This window comes from Aulostomus chinensis, chromosome 18 (genome assembly GCF_037954235.1).
Source record: "Aulostomus chinensis isolate RoL2024-O1b breed Wild chromosome 18, RoL_Achi_v1.0, whole genome shotgun sequence".
NCBI lineage: Eukaryota > Metazoa > Chordata > Actinopteri > Syngnathiformes > Aulostomidae > Aulostomus > Aulostomus chinensis.
The window spans coordinates 21,883,074-21,899,574 of NC_141337.1; the positions used below are offsets into that span (position 1 = coordinate 21,883,074).

Below are 16,501 nucleotides of genomic sequence, written 5' to 3' on the forward strand. Positions count from 1 at the left end.
GAGCATAAGATTGGAGATTTTTTATTGAAAATAAATTGACATAAGCTATGATACAGCTTGTTTTCAGCGACTACTGGAGATCAGCCCTATGAAACAATCACGACGGAACTTGTTCCCTCAATTTAATCATTCTATGCTTTTGAATAAGTTATATCTTCTAGCCAGAAATGAATTACGTTGAGGGATCGTATATCTTGTGGCCTGGGAAATAAGTAACCTGAGGGAACAGGTAGCATCCTGCGGCCTCTGTACTTGATATTAATGAACAAACGTGGTGTTCACACGTCTGCCGCTGCCTCTCCTCAAACAACTTTCCAGCACAATTGAATATAAACAAGAGTCCTTTGCTCCTCCCATGTTTTTAGGGTTATACTCTCTGTTGGGATCATTTAAAAAGTGTTGAACTGTTTTTTGTTTTTCAACCATCTTATCAGCTAAACTAAACCCCCTCCACCCACAGGGCTACACCACCCACACTTTGCGGCTTCACTCCTGCTGGGAGATCACCAATCATGGTGTGGTAAACATGGTGCACAGCCTTCCCAACCTGACGGCCCTCAGCCTCTCCGGCTGCTCCAAGATCACCGACGATGGAGTGGAGCTGGTGGCCGAGAACCTGCGGAAGCTACGCAGTCTAGACTTGTCTTGGTGCCCCCGCATCACCGACATGGCCCTGGAGTACATCGCCTGTGACCTGCATAAACTGGAGGAACTGGTGCTTGACAGGTCAGTGTGTGAGTTGTCATATAGAGGCCGATCCAGTGAGAGCAGCGGTGGGAGGAGGAGCAGGTAGCTGGTGTCTCCCTGGTTCCTCTCCTTCTTCGTGCAGATCTGTTCTGCTTCCAGTGAAAACACTGCACTTTGACTCATACATTCATTCATACGTACTCAGATGTGAGCTCCAGCTTGAGTCGGTCTCCTCGTACTCAGGCTGCATCTGTGCACTCCTGAAATGTTACATCTCCCACTTCTGCCCTCACTCTCAGATTTTGGTGCGAGCTCTCAAAAACCAGAAGCCAGTACATCAAAATGTGGTGTTGACCAATCAATGCAAGAGGAGTCATTTTTCAGGTGTCAGAAAGGTTTATGATGAAAGGAACGTGCCACATTTTTGTTAAGTGCATTTGGTGTCCATCATTTGTGGAGTCAGACAAGCAGACAGAGGCCCTTCTCTCCTCTCTGGTACATTATGGAGCCCCAGAGCTGCTGTGGGCTTTGTTAGCACTGCAAATATGCAAATGAAGCATATATTAATAATACGGCATACATTCCCAGAATGTAAGTCTAAACATTTGATGAAGCCAGGTTCAAAGTTCTTGTTTCATTTTCTTGACGTACGGAGTGATGGAGGGCTGATGTGTTCTTGTAGGCACGCCTGGACGTTAGCGTTGTGAGATTTAGCACGTTTGAATAATTTATCAATGTATGTGTGCTGTTTTGTATCGTTTTGCTGTTGAGATGTTATAATACACTGCAGGTGAAGGTAAAGCCCACTAGATGAACTACTTTGACATCCATACATCTCTCTCTCTCTCGCTCTCTCTCTCTCTCTCTCTGTGACATAAATCGCAAAATAGCAATAGAAAGATTAAAATAGAAATGTGTAAAAAATAAAACAATGTACCTTCATCAGGTTCATCATAGAAGAGAGACAGTGAACTGTGGGGACGGTCAGGAGGAGGCGTCCCCCCTGGTTTGGGCCTCGACCACCTGGTTTGGCCCAGATCCACCTTATGTCCCGTCTGAAGCTTCACGCCGTCGTGCTGCTTCCCACGTTGCACTTGATGAAGCGACAAATCATTGCAGGGATTTCTGGCAATGGCTGGCTAAACTTCCTTTGGGGTGAAGTCTGACATCCGTGGCCTCTTGTCTCCTCTTTCTGTCCTTTGTTGTGAAGTCAACCTCATTTCCAACCTCAAAAGCCTCTCAATCACCCTTAAACTCAAGATAGTGAACATACATGTCCTTCACCACGTCAGGCTGAGCACACGCCACACCCTGGCGCCCGACTCGCTTTTCCTTCTCCAGTTAAATACTGCGAACTCTGACTGCACCAGTAGGTTTGTGGATCTCTGTTTGGTTTTGGCGTTGTTCAAGATTTGGTTGCTTGTGGTGACTCGATCTTTCTTGCATGCGTCTTCTGTGTTTCAACTCCGCTCGCTTGAGGACTTTCCTCCTCAGTTTCTTGATCTGAACTTGAGACACTTGCAGGCAAAAAGCCTCTTATTCACTTGTGTGTAGTTGTGTTTTTTGGGTTCGCCAGACTAGACGAGTGTGTGTGTAAACAGAAGTCCTGTCATTCAAATCACATTCTGAATTCGGAGTGTTCTGACTTTGAGCTCAGAGTCCCTCTTTGATCTTTGTCTGCAATGTCTGAGTTCTCACTTTGATCTGACGTCAGTCCCTCTTTCCTCTCAAGTGAGTTAGTTTGTGGATTGCCGGTCGTATGATGCCAGGTGTGGACCCTGCTTTGTATGGTTAATGTGAGATATTGTACCATAATGTGGAAGTGTGGAACTCCACTTATAGCAACTGCAGACTCTCTGAGCTAACCTGCTAACCCCTGCTACCTTTGGGCACGTGCTGCTACCTGCTAGCATCTCTGCCGACACAGCTCCATGCCACAACTTGAATCCTGTATTTGTTTCTATCCCAACGTGTTAAAGTCTCAGTGGACCCGTCAGGCTGCTGCTGTAAAACGAACTAAAAATGATGACAGCGTGATTCACTTTCAGGCAACTTTATCATTCCAAAAAAAGGCGAGTTCATTTGCTGCTCGGCACATCACAAGCACCCAAGAAACATTTCAAAGGGTGTTTAAAGCACAGATCATTGGGTGAAGAAATCATGTTCAAAATGTCATGAGATTTGACAACCGTCTGAGTTTAGTCGCCTGATAGCAGCCTGAAAGACTGGGAGTGATGGTTATGTCTCCTGTCTACAGAACATTTGTATTCCTGGCTCACTCAGTCCTGTTAACACTGAACAGGACGCTGACTTGCATCACTCATTTCTCCAGTCAAAAGCCTGAAGAAAAACCCAAACATTCCCAGCATGTTTTAATGAATAAAATGCACTTTAAAAAAACGGGGCTGTAAATGACAAATGAGCAGGATTAACGGCTGTATGAGTGTGTAAATGTCGCGTGGACGTGCAGGTGTGAAGTGTGGTGAAGCAGATGGAATGTGTTACAACGGCACAATGCCCTCATATAATAGAGTGACTAACTCCTGCTTTCAATGCACAGAAAAACACAGAGGAAAATAGTATATTAGCCCAGTCCCATCGGGGGGGTGTTTCTGCTGAGCTCAGGTCCAAACAGAGGACTTGCTCATCAATTGTGCTTCCAAGTATTGCACTCTGTAGCAGCAAGGTCCCATAATTCACACAAACCAGTGCAGGGCCCATTCAGGTCTACCTGTCAACAGAGGCCTGACTGGTTTTTGTCAGTGCTGATACCGAGCCAGCCTGCCTCAGACCGGACATCTGGCTGTTCTAGCAAATGCAAGAGGGGCCGGGCCCAGTTGGTGGGCCACAAGGCTGCTGTCACCACCAGCAATACAGCGAACAAAGTCTGGCCAAATAAAACAAAACAAACATAAACAGAGGTGGCTCACCGGTCTAAACCAGGGTTTTGCAAAGGTTTTGTATCTGTTCACGACCCCTCTAGAATAGCGGCGTGTTCGTGACCCCGCTCCTGCTGGCCCACTCCCTGCACCTTTTTTTTGTGTGTGCCAAATTTCACTCTGTCCACAACGGTTTGATGCTATCTAAAAAAACTGCGTCACCACAAAACATGAACATGTACATTTACTTTTGGTCCATAACAGGAGAGCCCAAACTTTTTTCCTTTGAGGGCCAAAGCTCGAGCTGAAACCCAAACACACGGTGTACTGTTGAGATGCCTTCAGTCTGTGCACCACTTTCTCCACGTCTTCATCCATTTTATTAAGTTCCTGAATCGCCCCCCACGGTGATAACTAAAGTTTTCTGAATCTGAATACGTTTTTACTTTAATCACGACAAGCGAGGGCATCACAGGCAATGTTAGCTTAGCATCGTTGGATGAAATTCTGAAATGATAATTATGAGGGATTTATTGGCAAAATTGTTCAGGAATCTGTGTTGTCACTGTCAGGCTGTAGGGGGTGCTAGGGAGCACCTTGTGACAGAGCAGCACCACCGCCTGGCTGGTTACTGAACTACTTTTCTACCACACCGTCAAAGAGGTTCTCGTACATAAATGTGCTACGCTTGTGAAAATGAAAACCAAGCCTCCCTTGAATGCTGATTTATAATGTTTCTGCTCTTTCTTCTTCTCTTTCTTCCCTTTTCTCATTGCACAAAACGCTCTGGAGGTCCTGGAAGACGAGTGGAAATATTCCAAATAGCTGGTGGTGGCGAAAGCATTATTAACTGACAAAAAAAAGACCCAGCAGAGCAGATTTTGACAAAATAATGAAAACTATTTTCATTCTGATTATTATTATTGTTACTTTTTATATATAAATGGCAGGCCACATTTGGGCCATCATTGAGCCAAAGCTGTCAGGTAAACAAGTGTAGTTGCTGAGACGTGGCCCCCTCATGTGGCGTATGAGATCGTGACGGCTTTGAGTGTTTATGCTGCGAGATGTTTTGAGGAGTTTTCATCGGCTACGTGGGTACCAAGCTGACTGACGCAGCGAGCGCTACGTCCTACTGGGGCAGACTCTCACCAGTCCCTGCTACACAAACCCAGACGGATGCTGGGACAGCCAGTGTTACTGCCCTGGAACATTTGTGCAGAACGATTGTTCAGAGGAAACATGATAATCATGATGTGGTTTACTTGCAGGTGTGTACGAATCACAGACACCGGTCTGGGCTACTTGTCCACGATGTCATCATTAAGGAGCCTCTACCTGCGCTGGTGTTGTCAGGTAACACAAATGGCCAAGACTCTATGTCACACCAGGTTGAAGTGATTTCTGGAGTGTGTGCATGGTGATAGAAGCATTTATTACTCTTGTACATGTGGGGCTGCAGTTAAAGCACTGACACACTAGTTAGCGACGGGGTGTCCGTGCCACTGTGTTAAGATTCTACAAATCTTCCTCTAAGGGCAGCGGCGCTTCATTTTTGAGAGAGGAAACTTATCAGTGATGAACGACAGAATCAAAGCGACATGCTGCAAATTGATGACACGTTTTTATACATCAACTGACTTATCATCTCAACATTGTGGAATCACCAAAATCACCTGGCTATCTGAAGTCAGCACAAATACTTAGTGAGTATTCTTAAAGTGAAACGCACCCTAAAACAAAGATGTTTTCCCCCTCCTTCATTACTTCTTTGTGGTTCCAGAATGTAGAAAGAACCAGTTGTGTATAGTTAGCTTGAAGCTAATGGAGACTGATGGCTAACAGCAGCAGAACTGTCCAGACATGTCTGTGTCGAACCTCTCAAGCCCATCGTCCTTTGTAATCCTCTTCATCCAGCCTCATGCTCCGTCATCCACAAACACTCGGAGCTAAAAACAAACCTACAAGCGCTCATCAGGACCAATCAGAGGTTCAGCATCTCACTTTTGAGAGGTGCAGAGGTGGTGATCGAGCCAGGGACCCTTCGGTTGCTAGATGGCTGCTCTGTCTCCTGAGCCATGCTGCTCGTTCCTCCTACCGCCCCTCCTAGAGTTCCTACAATAAGAAGAAGAATCCTCACAGGCTCCTTCCACTTCATGCCTTCAGGCTCGCCACATTCCTGCTCAGTAGGAATGAAACTCTTGAAATGATGTCGAACTTCCAGAATCTATGAGTAGAAAATAATTGATTGTTTCAAAAGTAAACGCCGTCCACTGCAGACACACTCTGTTCATTGCTGAGGGGAAATGCAGTCACAGCCTAACCTACCAACAATGCTATCGCTACTAAACGAGCTCGATAATCTCTGTGAAAGATTAGTCTGCCGATTGAGTTCATAACCTACAAAAAATGTTCCCAAGCTGAAGATATAAAAGTGTGTGTGTGTGTGTGTGTGTGTGTGTGTGTGTGTGTGTGTGTGTGTGTGTGTGTGTGTGTGTGTGTGTGTGTGTGTCATGTGCAGGTGCAGGACTTTGGACTGCAGCATTTGTTTGGAATGAGGAGTCTTCGTCTACTATCCCTAGCAGGTGGGATCTGTAGTTTTATTATTCCATCCATCATCCATCAATTTTCTACTTCTTATCCTGTTCAGGGTGGTGGGGGTGGAGCCTATCCCAGCAGCCTTCACCCTGGACAGGTCACCAGTCCATGGCAGGGCCAACACATAGAGACAGACAACCATTGGCTCTCCCAGTCACGCCTACGGTCAATTTAGAGTCTGGATTAACCTGGTCCCTCTTGATGTCTTTGGACTGTGGAGGAAGCTGGAGTACCAGAGAGAACCCAGCAGGAACAGGGAGAACATGGAGACTCACACAGAAAGACCCTGTGCTGCAGCCGGGGCTCCACCCACATCCTTCTAGCTGGGGGGCCACAGTGAGGACCACTGCTCCACCGTGCCGCCCAGCTTTATTTTTCATTACTTCTTATTACGTTTATTGTTTCTGTTTCTGATTTGAGATCTGAATGGTTCAGTAAATAATGACAAAATGTCCACAAATAACAAAGAAGAACAAAGATACCGTTCACATATCATTCAGCTCTCCACCGACCCACTCACCTCTGCTGGCAGCGCCCTCTAGTGTCTGCTCCACTACATTACATTGGAGAGAAGAGATGACCACATCTGGTCATGATAAGAACCTAAACATTAGAGGAATATTGGATCTGAATATCTCGTGATCAGACCAGCAGTTTGTGCTGCCCTCTGAGCATGAATAGACCGAATACGGCGGCCTCTAGACTGCTGGAACCAGAAGAACGTAGAGCCCTAGATTTACTGAGCTGTGAGCAATAAACTGCATGAATAAACAAATGCAATCGAGTGCATACACACACATTTCCAATCAGATCCATGAAGGTGTGTTCAAACCCTTTCAACTCAGCACATTCCTAGCTGGTAGACCCCACTGCTGATATCCACCTCCATCTTTAACCCTGAATGGCTTAAAAAAATGTGATTAGACGGAAGTTTGTGTGAGGAAGATCGAACCCTTGTTCGTGTTTGAGATTTTAAGGACACTTGTTTTGATTTCCATCGTGAAACTAGTAATTCCCAGTGACTAGTGTACTAATCTACTCGTGCCAGGCCTAAGACTCCCTGATTACCCAACGCTGTGCCTCCTGCTGTGTTGCTCCAGGTTGCCCCCTGTTGACCACCACCGGTCTGTCAGGCCTCATCCAGCTGCAGGAGCTGGAGGAGTTGGAGCTGACCAACTGCCCCGGAGCCACCGCCGAGCTCTTCAAATACTACTCCCAGCACCTGCCCCACTGCATGGTCATCGAATAAGACCGCTGACCCTCCGCCCCGCCCTCCACCCACTGACCGACCAACCAACTGCAATATTCCAACCTTCCTCATCTTAACTCTTCCTCACTCCTCTCAAATGCCAGCCAGGAGACTGCAATGCTCCTACAGTACCACACCATTCCTCATGACCCCCCCCCCCCGACCCTCGCACCCCGACCATCTTCTTCCACACTCCCCAGGATGCATGATGGGATGGCGTTTGAGATTCATTTAGGAAGACGCTGGAGTGGGAAGCTTGGTGTGACGTCTTGTCCGACAGCAAGTTTCATTTTTTTGGAAAAGCTTTTTTTGAAGACGCGGATGATTTCTCTCGGCTGGTTGGATGCTCAAGGAAGTGACGCGTGCGGATCCAGCTGCAGCGCTGAGGAATCCGAAAAAAGGGGGAGGACTTGTGTCGGGTTGATATGATGGAACTCACACATGTGCTTATACATTTTTAACACGCTCGCACACATACTGTATAATGCCAGTGAAAGAAATGAGGTCCTCAGACCCGAGTACTAACGTTTCTATCTCCATCACTCTGTAATATAACTGCTGTTATTCTTTTTCTCAGAAAGTTCAGTGTTCTCTTGTTTGGAGACGGACAGACAACCAGCCAGAGGAGCGGGAATCAGAGAACCAACACAAGATGGAAGGAACTTCTCTTTTTCTCCCTCAGTGTGAAGTGTGTGTCATAGACTCATAGGTTCCTGTCTTTTTGGGATACCACGCCCCTTTCCCCATTTCTGTAACTTATCAGAAATCCAAAAAAGGAGAAAAATTTGAAAAACAGCTGTTTACATTGTTTTTGTGTTGGAGATGCACGCTTGACTGGCTCATTGTGTCACATTTTTCTCCCCCCTCCTTTTTTTAATTTAAGTACACATTTAAAGGATAGAGAATGAGGCTGTTGTAAACTTTGACTTGTGTTTTTTTAAGGGGTTGTGTGTCAGCGAGGCAGTGCAACACGTAGGAGCAGAGCGTGCACAGGGTTTCACCACTGTAGGGCTTCATCTGGTGGGACGTCTCATTTTGGAATTATTCACTTTACTTTTTTCCTCTTTCAGCTTTTAATGTTGGTGGAAACACACATGAAGGTTCCGTGTTTCAGTTTGATCTTGAGTGTTTCTGAAGCTGACAGTGTGGACCTGCTGAGGTCAGGTTACTTTGGGGATTTCAGTATTTATCACCTCCACCCAGGAGGTCATGTTTGCGGTGCTGTTTGTTCGTCCGTCAGCAGGATTACACAGAAACAACTGGGTCTGTTTTCATGGTGGGAGGTGGAGAAAAGAGGAACCCATTCACTTTTTGTTGTTGTTCCACAGGGACCTTGGTGGAGGTCTGCGCTGTGCGAGTGCACTTCAGTTCAAAAAGTGTCCAGCGCAGGTGGGCAGGAGCTCCGGGTCCTTGTACACGACGGCGTCTGAATTACTGTCAGTTTTCCCAGCAACCCAGAGTCAGACAAATGAACCTGAGTCACCCACAGCACGACAACCTGTGTCTGGTCAGGCAGGACTAAACCCGGAAGTTTGTGTTTGCTGTGTACAACAGTGAGGACTTTCATGATGACAATGATTTAATAGCGCTCAATTCTCCACTCTCAAAGCATAAACACATGGATAAACCAGATACAACAAACAAAAGCAAAGGAACAGACAAACAAACCAGCAAACAAAAACTGCAGATCTCCAAACAAAATGACGCAGCAAAGCGCTCATCCCGCGCTGTTGGTGAGGACAGAAAAAAAAGTGGCGTAAAAGTGGTGCGGTTATGAAAGAATTGCAATCCCTGTATTGTTGCATAAGCAGTACTACTGCAGTAGTACTGTCGTCTTCAGCACCAGGCATCCCAGAGCCACAGGAAATATCTCGGCAGCTTTAACTGTTGATTTGCGTAGGACAGCCGGCATTGACAGTTGCACCTCAGAGAAACTGCTGGATAGCAAACGTGGAAGAGCAGCGGCAACTTTCAGGTGCTGATTGTGTGTTTTGAGATATCTGGTACGTCTGATGTGACAGGGTTTCTTCTAGAATCAGAACGAATGAGTCCGTCTCTGGTTTCCAGTGGTCTTTGAGATGTGTTTAGTCTCCCTTTGTTGGACAAGTTGTGAGAAAACTGGACCCAGAAGTCCGATGGGAGACAGTTTCAAACGTGTGACCCACAACACCGACATGGATTGATGCAGCACGAACCACGTCCATCACTAATGGAGCCTCTTGTGCTGTCGGGATGTTCTCAGGTCAGTGGGGACGCTCACATGACCAGCAGTTTCACACTGATGTCCTTGAGCAGCGTTTACCGGTTAAATTCTACAGGATTTGGCCTTTTTCTGAATTTAGAACTTGTCGGTTCAGACGTGAGCTTTGCCTGTAATAGAAGTGTTTCAGGAGCATGAATACAGTAACAACGCAGTAGTTTGTATGTGCTTCTCCAGATTTAGACAGCACGCCGTCTCGTCTGTTTCGCTATGCTAGCTTGATGCTAGCATGCAGACCGCTCATTAGCCGTGTAGCTCTCATCCTACTTCCTGCAATAAAACCAAAGTCGTGGAACTTAATGAAATAAGACAACAGTTGAATAACATGAAAGACGGATCGTTTTCCCTTCACGTTTGCAAAGTCTGAGAAATGATGAAAATGTCAGCGCGAAACCGAACGGGAAGGAAACTGACTTTAGCTCCGCCCCTTATCTCTTTAATGTCATCACTGCAACATTTTTTTGAATAAGAGCAAACTTGGTGAAGATACATCTGGTTTATCTGGATTTAGGGTCACATTTCAATCCATAATTGTTGCTCAGCTTGGCCAAAACACAGCACTCAACAGGCCTTCACACTGAAAACATCTGTCTGATTCTGGGTTAAAGGAGAGAAATAAAAGTTTCCTGTAAACCAAAGTACAAATTCAACACAGAAAAAAAAAAAGGAAAAACAAAGCATTTCCAAAGCAAGTCCTTTCTTTAGCACTGTCATTTAACATGAACAGGAAATGGGGGAGCCCGGTAGCGAGCCGCCGTGATGGGATTTTTGCCTCGTACGTGTCCTCAGATGTGCTTACTGCCAACTGAACGGACTGGCCTGAGGTCAGCCAGTGTCAGGTTGTGCCAAATGCATCTCCAGCAGTGCGGCTGCTCGCCTCATCACTGACGCCACTGAAACAGACTGTACAGCTGCAGACCATGCATGTTTTTAGTTGATCTGCCTTTGTATTTCTAGAAGGCTCATTTCAGAGGCTCTCCTCCATCTCTTCATTGTATATAAGTATATTTATTTATTTATCTATTTATTTAAATTAATTTGTGTCTCATTTACCTGATTTATTTATTGAAGAGACATTGCTTCAGAATTTGTGCCAGCATTGATTGTTGGTTTAGATTTGTTTTTTTAATTATGATTCTTCTGGCATTTCAACCCCTAAAAGACATAATCTACTTAGTGCTGACAAGGTACATTTACTGTCATTGTCTTGAAATGGGCAGCAAAATACAGAGTATTTGATGTCTGAGATTTACCTCCGTCATGGCTAAGCAATGTTTACATTGTACTACTACAAATACTACTACAATGATGAAGGACACGGTTACTGATGTGGTTTTATGCAAGATGAAGATCTGTGGAAGCTCATTACGACACAAACCTGATCTCGGAGGCTAGCTGCGAACTGCTGGCTCAGCGCTTGGGAGAGTTAAAATGATTTACTGGTGCAGTGGTTCTCAACCCATGGGTTGGGACCCCCAGCGAGGGCGAGACAGTATTGTGGGGGAGTGGGGTTGCAAAATGGTTTTGCAAAAACAAGAAGAAAAAAGAAAACAAAATTGGAACTGGAGACTGTTTTGGTGCATTTTATTGGCTTTAACAGTGATAACATTTGTCTTGGCACTGATTTTATTGAGTGTGAAAGCACCGGCACTTAAAAACTATAACTTCTAATGAAGATTTGGAAAAAAAAAAAGAGTTCTTAAACTATGGCCTGTAAGAGTTCAAGGCTATGAGTGGGGAAACTGGGGTGATGTACACTGGCCCGTCGTAAAACAGCCTCAACTATACAACGTGTATTTCTTTCCATTATTGTACTTTTAGGTCTAAAGTACACATGTTTACTGTGATGGTGCAGCTAAATGTACTGGTTAGCCTCCTCAATTAAAAGCATAGTTAAATATGAGTCACAGTTCCCCTCTGTTGCCCCAAAGCAGAGATGTGGAACAGCTGAAGGGAGGGAGCAGGGAGGAGCAGGAGGGAGGGAGCAGGGAGGGAGCAGGGAGGGAGCAGGAGGGAGCAGGGAGGGAGCAGGGAGGGAGCAGGAGGGAGCAGGGAGGAGCAGGAGGGAGCAGGAGGGAGGGAGCAGGGAGGAGCAGGAGGGAGCAGGGAGGGAGCAGGAGGGAGCAGGGAGGAGCAGGAGGGAGCAGGGAGGAGCAGGAGGGAGCAGGAGGGAGCAGGGAGGAGCAGGAGGGAGCAGGGAGGAGCAGGAGGGAGCAGGGAGGAGCAGGAGGGAGCAGGGACGTCACCAGTGTGTCACATCTGTAATGAGCTTCAAGTGCAAGTTTACATATCATCAATTGTTACATGCACAGTCATGCATTTCTTAGCTTACAAGCGACTAACAACCAATCCAAGTCTACGGAACATTAGCTGAGGTATATTTTCAAAGCTGAATATTTCCTGTCACTCCTGTACTGTCTACAGTCTTTAGCCTACATCTGTCAACATTTTGTTACAACCCTTGTACAGCACAACTTTAAGTAAGCAGTAAAATAAAGACTGACAGTTTACTGATAACGTTGAAACTGACTGCATGTGTGTGGTCTTTTAATCTCTGTGTATTTTGGCCTCTTATTTTGAAGAGCGACCGTCTCGGCATTGCTTTCCCTTGGATGGAAGTTGATTGAAGGCATCCAGACTTTTTTTTCCCGCCCTCACTTCGTTGTCCCTCCAGAATGCAGGAGGAGCCAGCCATGTAGACTCAAGTTGAAGATGAACAGCGGCAGCAACAAAACAAAACAAAGCTAAACGACCACAAAGCTTCTGCTGACATGCTCCGCTACTGGTGCTGCCATGAGGCTGCATCACGCTGGAAGGGTTCTACGTGTTTGTGGGTTACTGAGCCTGCGGCTGGAAGACGAGGCTGTGGACAATTCTTCACAATTCACTGTGAGTGAGCAAGCGCAGCATTACTGGAGAGTTTTTCTGTCACTAGCTGTCAAGCTAAATATGCTGTACGTCGCTGGCTCTTTCTGCGTTCTGGAGTGACAGAGAGGGAATGTAGGAGTGCTCACAGAGCTGCCGTAGCGATCCGCCTGTCGCACCCATGTGCCGTCACTACTGTCACTTATCATCAAGACCAGCAAGACACCTGAAGTCCTTCAACTGAGACAGAAACTCAATCCATGTCAAAGTCAGACAGCGACCCTGAGGTCCATCCATCCTTCAACTGGAATGCAGGGCCGACCTGCGGCCCCCACAGGTGAAGTCGGCTGTGAGGCGATCCCTCAAGAGAAGAAGACACAGCACAGACGCCAGGGGGGTCAATGGAAACCAGGAAGTACAATGTGTGAATTGCAGCTTCTTGTCCAAACAACCAGTCCCATAAGGCCACTGATTGACTTCCACTGGTCGATTTGCAACCCAAATATTCATATTTTGCCACAAGGGGGCATCATGATGCCACTTGTGCTTCCTGTCTATGCCTGTAAAGAATCCATGATCCTGAAGGGCATGTCGGACCAGGCCATGACAGTAACTGACTGGATCTCTGGAGCTTACAGGCCAGCTTCAGCAGAATGGTTGTTGATGTGAGGCAAGACATCCCTCCTACTGTCTGTAAAGACACAGGCAAGCTAGGCTCTACTGGGAAATCCTTTTTATTTGTGTGAGCATTTTTTTTTTTTTTTAATTGTCTTCACGACATCATGTGTATCTGGAATCCTTGATGTGTAACTTGGGACATTTTCTTGATATCTGGATGTTTTGTCTTTAAAAAATGAATCTCAAACCCCAACTTCTGGTTAAAATCCTCATATACAGCACCAGGAGAGGTTAGCCGCTAGCTGCTAGCCTTTACACAGATGGACAGGTGTATTTTGATCATGAGGCTGGAAGGGGGGGGGGGGGCGTGGCTGAGTGCTCAGGTAAAAGCAATGAGAACTAATGAGTAGCATCAAAATTGTGGCTGGTATGAGCCCATCACAACACATCCTCGACCCCCACGATGATTTTCCTGCTTTCACAAGTCACAATGTCTGCTGTGAAAAAGGTGGAGGTGTATGAATGTAATCACTGATACTAGAAACCCAGTTAACACACACACACACACACACACACACACACACACACACACACACACACACACACACACACACACAAATGTGGAAAAGTCATTGAAATTTAATGGCGTTTGCTTCAGGCTGCATGGGAGCAGGAGTAGCTACTGGTAGCCACCAGAGGGCACCACTGCACAGGTTAATAGAAGCCTAAAGCTCTGTTTTCACAGGCCTCCAATAACAAGATGTTTGTTTTAGCAGAGCACATCTTCTTTCTTCCACTTTCTTTCAGTCAGGTTTTTAAAAATTCCAAAACAAATCTTCATTTGTGAAACGTCTGTGCTGTGCTCACTACTTCGACTTCTCATACATCTGTTTCAACTCACGCGTTTCAGGATGCAGCAGTGGTGCAGCCGGAGTGTAGTGACAGCTGAGAGAGGCTCATCGCGTGACAAGGCTGAGGAAGTGATGGTGTGAGAGCGCTGCCACCACAGCCCTCACTGCTCAGCCTCAAGCCTGCGGTTGTCTCGATTCGCCCTCTAATTCTCAGCACCCCTTCCAGACCTTTATCAAACTCTCAGATTGTCATTACACTGAGGCATGACGTGGGTTTCAGATTCCCAGTCTCACATGAGCATTAAGGGGCTGGACACAATGACAAACTTTCTCCCTCAGTCTTGACCAGAAAGATCCAGACAAGGTTCAGCTCTCACATGTGATGTGTAGCGCTGGATACACGGCAGCTCATCCTGGAGAGCATCAGCAACCCGGCCGAACTGTTATGCACTAGTGGTGTGTGAGGGCCTGTCCTGCTCACTGACCGCATCTGTGGAGGCTCCAACACAAACACACACACGAGCTGATGCACTTTAGGGTCCAGAGGAGGAACGCTGGCACTTCAGCTACTGTGGCGCTGCATTCAAACCAGGGGCATAAAAACATTCTGTTGTCTTTATCTCTTGATCTCTTTCACCATCTACATCAGTCTCACACAGACACACACACACACACACACACACACACACACACACACACATACACACACACACACACGAGGCACAAGGTTTCCTGTGAAGGTTACTGGGGGTCATGTCTGAGAAGTGGAAATGAAACACAAGAGGAACTTTGAGGTGTGTAGATGGCACAGTGTGTCTGCTGTGTGTGTGTGTCTGCTGTGTGTGTGTGTGTGTGTCTGCTGTGTGTGTGTGTGTGTGTGTGTGTGAGAGAGAGAGAGAGAGAGAGAGAGAGAGAGAGTGGAGAAGGAGAGAACTGTTGGTTTAATACCCATCTTGTGCAATTCTCAGAGCTGACAAGACATACATGGGAGGTGTGTGTGAATGTGTGTGTTAGGGGTGATTAAGCAATGGCAAGATTATGGAAAGACATAGATTCCTATAACACAGAGACAGAGAGAGAGGAACAGAGAGTTAGGGAGAGAGACAGAGGGGGAGAGAGAGAGAGAAACAGAGTTAGAGAGAGACAGGGAGAGAGAGAGAGAGAGAGACAGAGGGGGAGAGAGAGAGAGAAACAGAGTTAGAGAGAGACAGAGGGAGAGAGAGAGAGACAGAGAGTTAGAGCGAGAGAGAGAGCCCAACTGAATGTAATTCGGACTGACAGCTAGCCTTCACGCTCTGACGCACCTCACCTCCCAAAATGGATGCAGAAGGAACATTCTACACACACACACACACACACACACACACACACACACACACACACACACACACACACACACACACACAAATGGACTGTCAACAGCAGCTGAAAACTCAAAACATTAAGTGAGGAATGAGGACGTGGAGGTGGGTTGAATAGAGACAGACATACAGACAGAAAGGCAGACAAACAGAGGGATAGACAGACATACAATACAGACGGAGGGACAGACGGAGGGACAGACAGAGGGACAGGAAGGCCAGACTAGCAGCTCACCAAGCCAGCAGGTGGTACAAAGCAGAGTCAGTTCTCTCCTGAACTCTTCCCTCCTGTAGCTGATACCCTGAAGACGCTCGTAGACTCTGGGCATCAGTGGTGTAACTGTTGTTGTCAGAGGCTCTGAGCGGAGCATCGTGGGAACGTCACATGCCCAGGCAGCAACGACTCCCATCTTTCGAAGCCAAACCAGAACGAGAACCAAACGTGTGCAAACCTTAGACAGACGTTGCCCAGAATTTGGATGACGAATCTCTCAGCCGCAGCAGGAACATGACAGACAGCTGTGTGGGGGGGATGGAGCATCCCTGGTCCCTGTCTCACTGCACACTGGGGGACAAATTGGAGGGTTGATGCTTTTTTTGTTTTGGCTGTTGTGAAGAGAATTGAAACTCATTTGTCTTGGACTATAGCGCGATAGTTGAATTCCAAAAGGGAGGTCTGTTGGAGGATAAAAGCATTTCATAGTTCTGTTCTGTGGCATGAAGTACGTCAGGAAATACGACACTTGGCAGACCCTACTGCCGCTGTGAATCTGAAAGCTGTGGTGACACACAGAAAGCCCCTCCACTTCACCAAGCTCCCGCACTCAGCCGGCGCCACCAACACACGCACCACGTTCACCAGTGAGTCTCCTCAGCATCCACAAGTGCGCATCACATCTGGGAAACTGAGAAGAAGACCGCCACTGGAAGGAACACCAGGCTGAATGATGGGAGCCAGCACGCCAGCACACACGGAGCACACGGAGGATGAGAGATCGAGGTACAAGTACGTCAAAGTCAGCACAGTAAAACTACAGTTATTTAACTTCTTGATTCTTTTTTTGTGAATGGTGTGTGCAACACTGCGTTTTACATCTTTACATTAATTAGACAGTTTATTTGCAATTTCACCA

At 46.6% G+C, this 16,501-nt stretch overlaps 1 protein-coding gene across 1 annotated transcript in view; it reads left to right on the forward strand.

Annotated features, from left to right (window-relative positions):
- fbxl16 (F-box and leucine-rich repeat protein 16) overlaps positions 1–11,642 on the forward strand; it is a 39,177-nt gene extending 27,535 nt beyond the window's left edge. The window contains exons 4-7 of the mRNA XM_086185629.1: positions 461–726; positions 4,838–4,922; positions 6,088–6,151; positions 7,265–11,642. Of these exons, the coding sequence (XP_086041755.1) occupies positions 461–726; positions 4,838–4,922; positions 6,088–6,151; positions 7,265–7,413 (564 nt within the window). The 3' untranslated portion in view covers positions 7,414–11,642. The remainder of the gene's footprint in view (positions 1–460; positions 727–4,837; positions 4,923–6,087; positions 6,152–7,264) is intronic.
- The last annotated feature ends 4,859 nt before the right edge of the window (positions 11,643–16,501 follow it).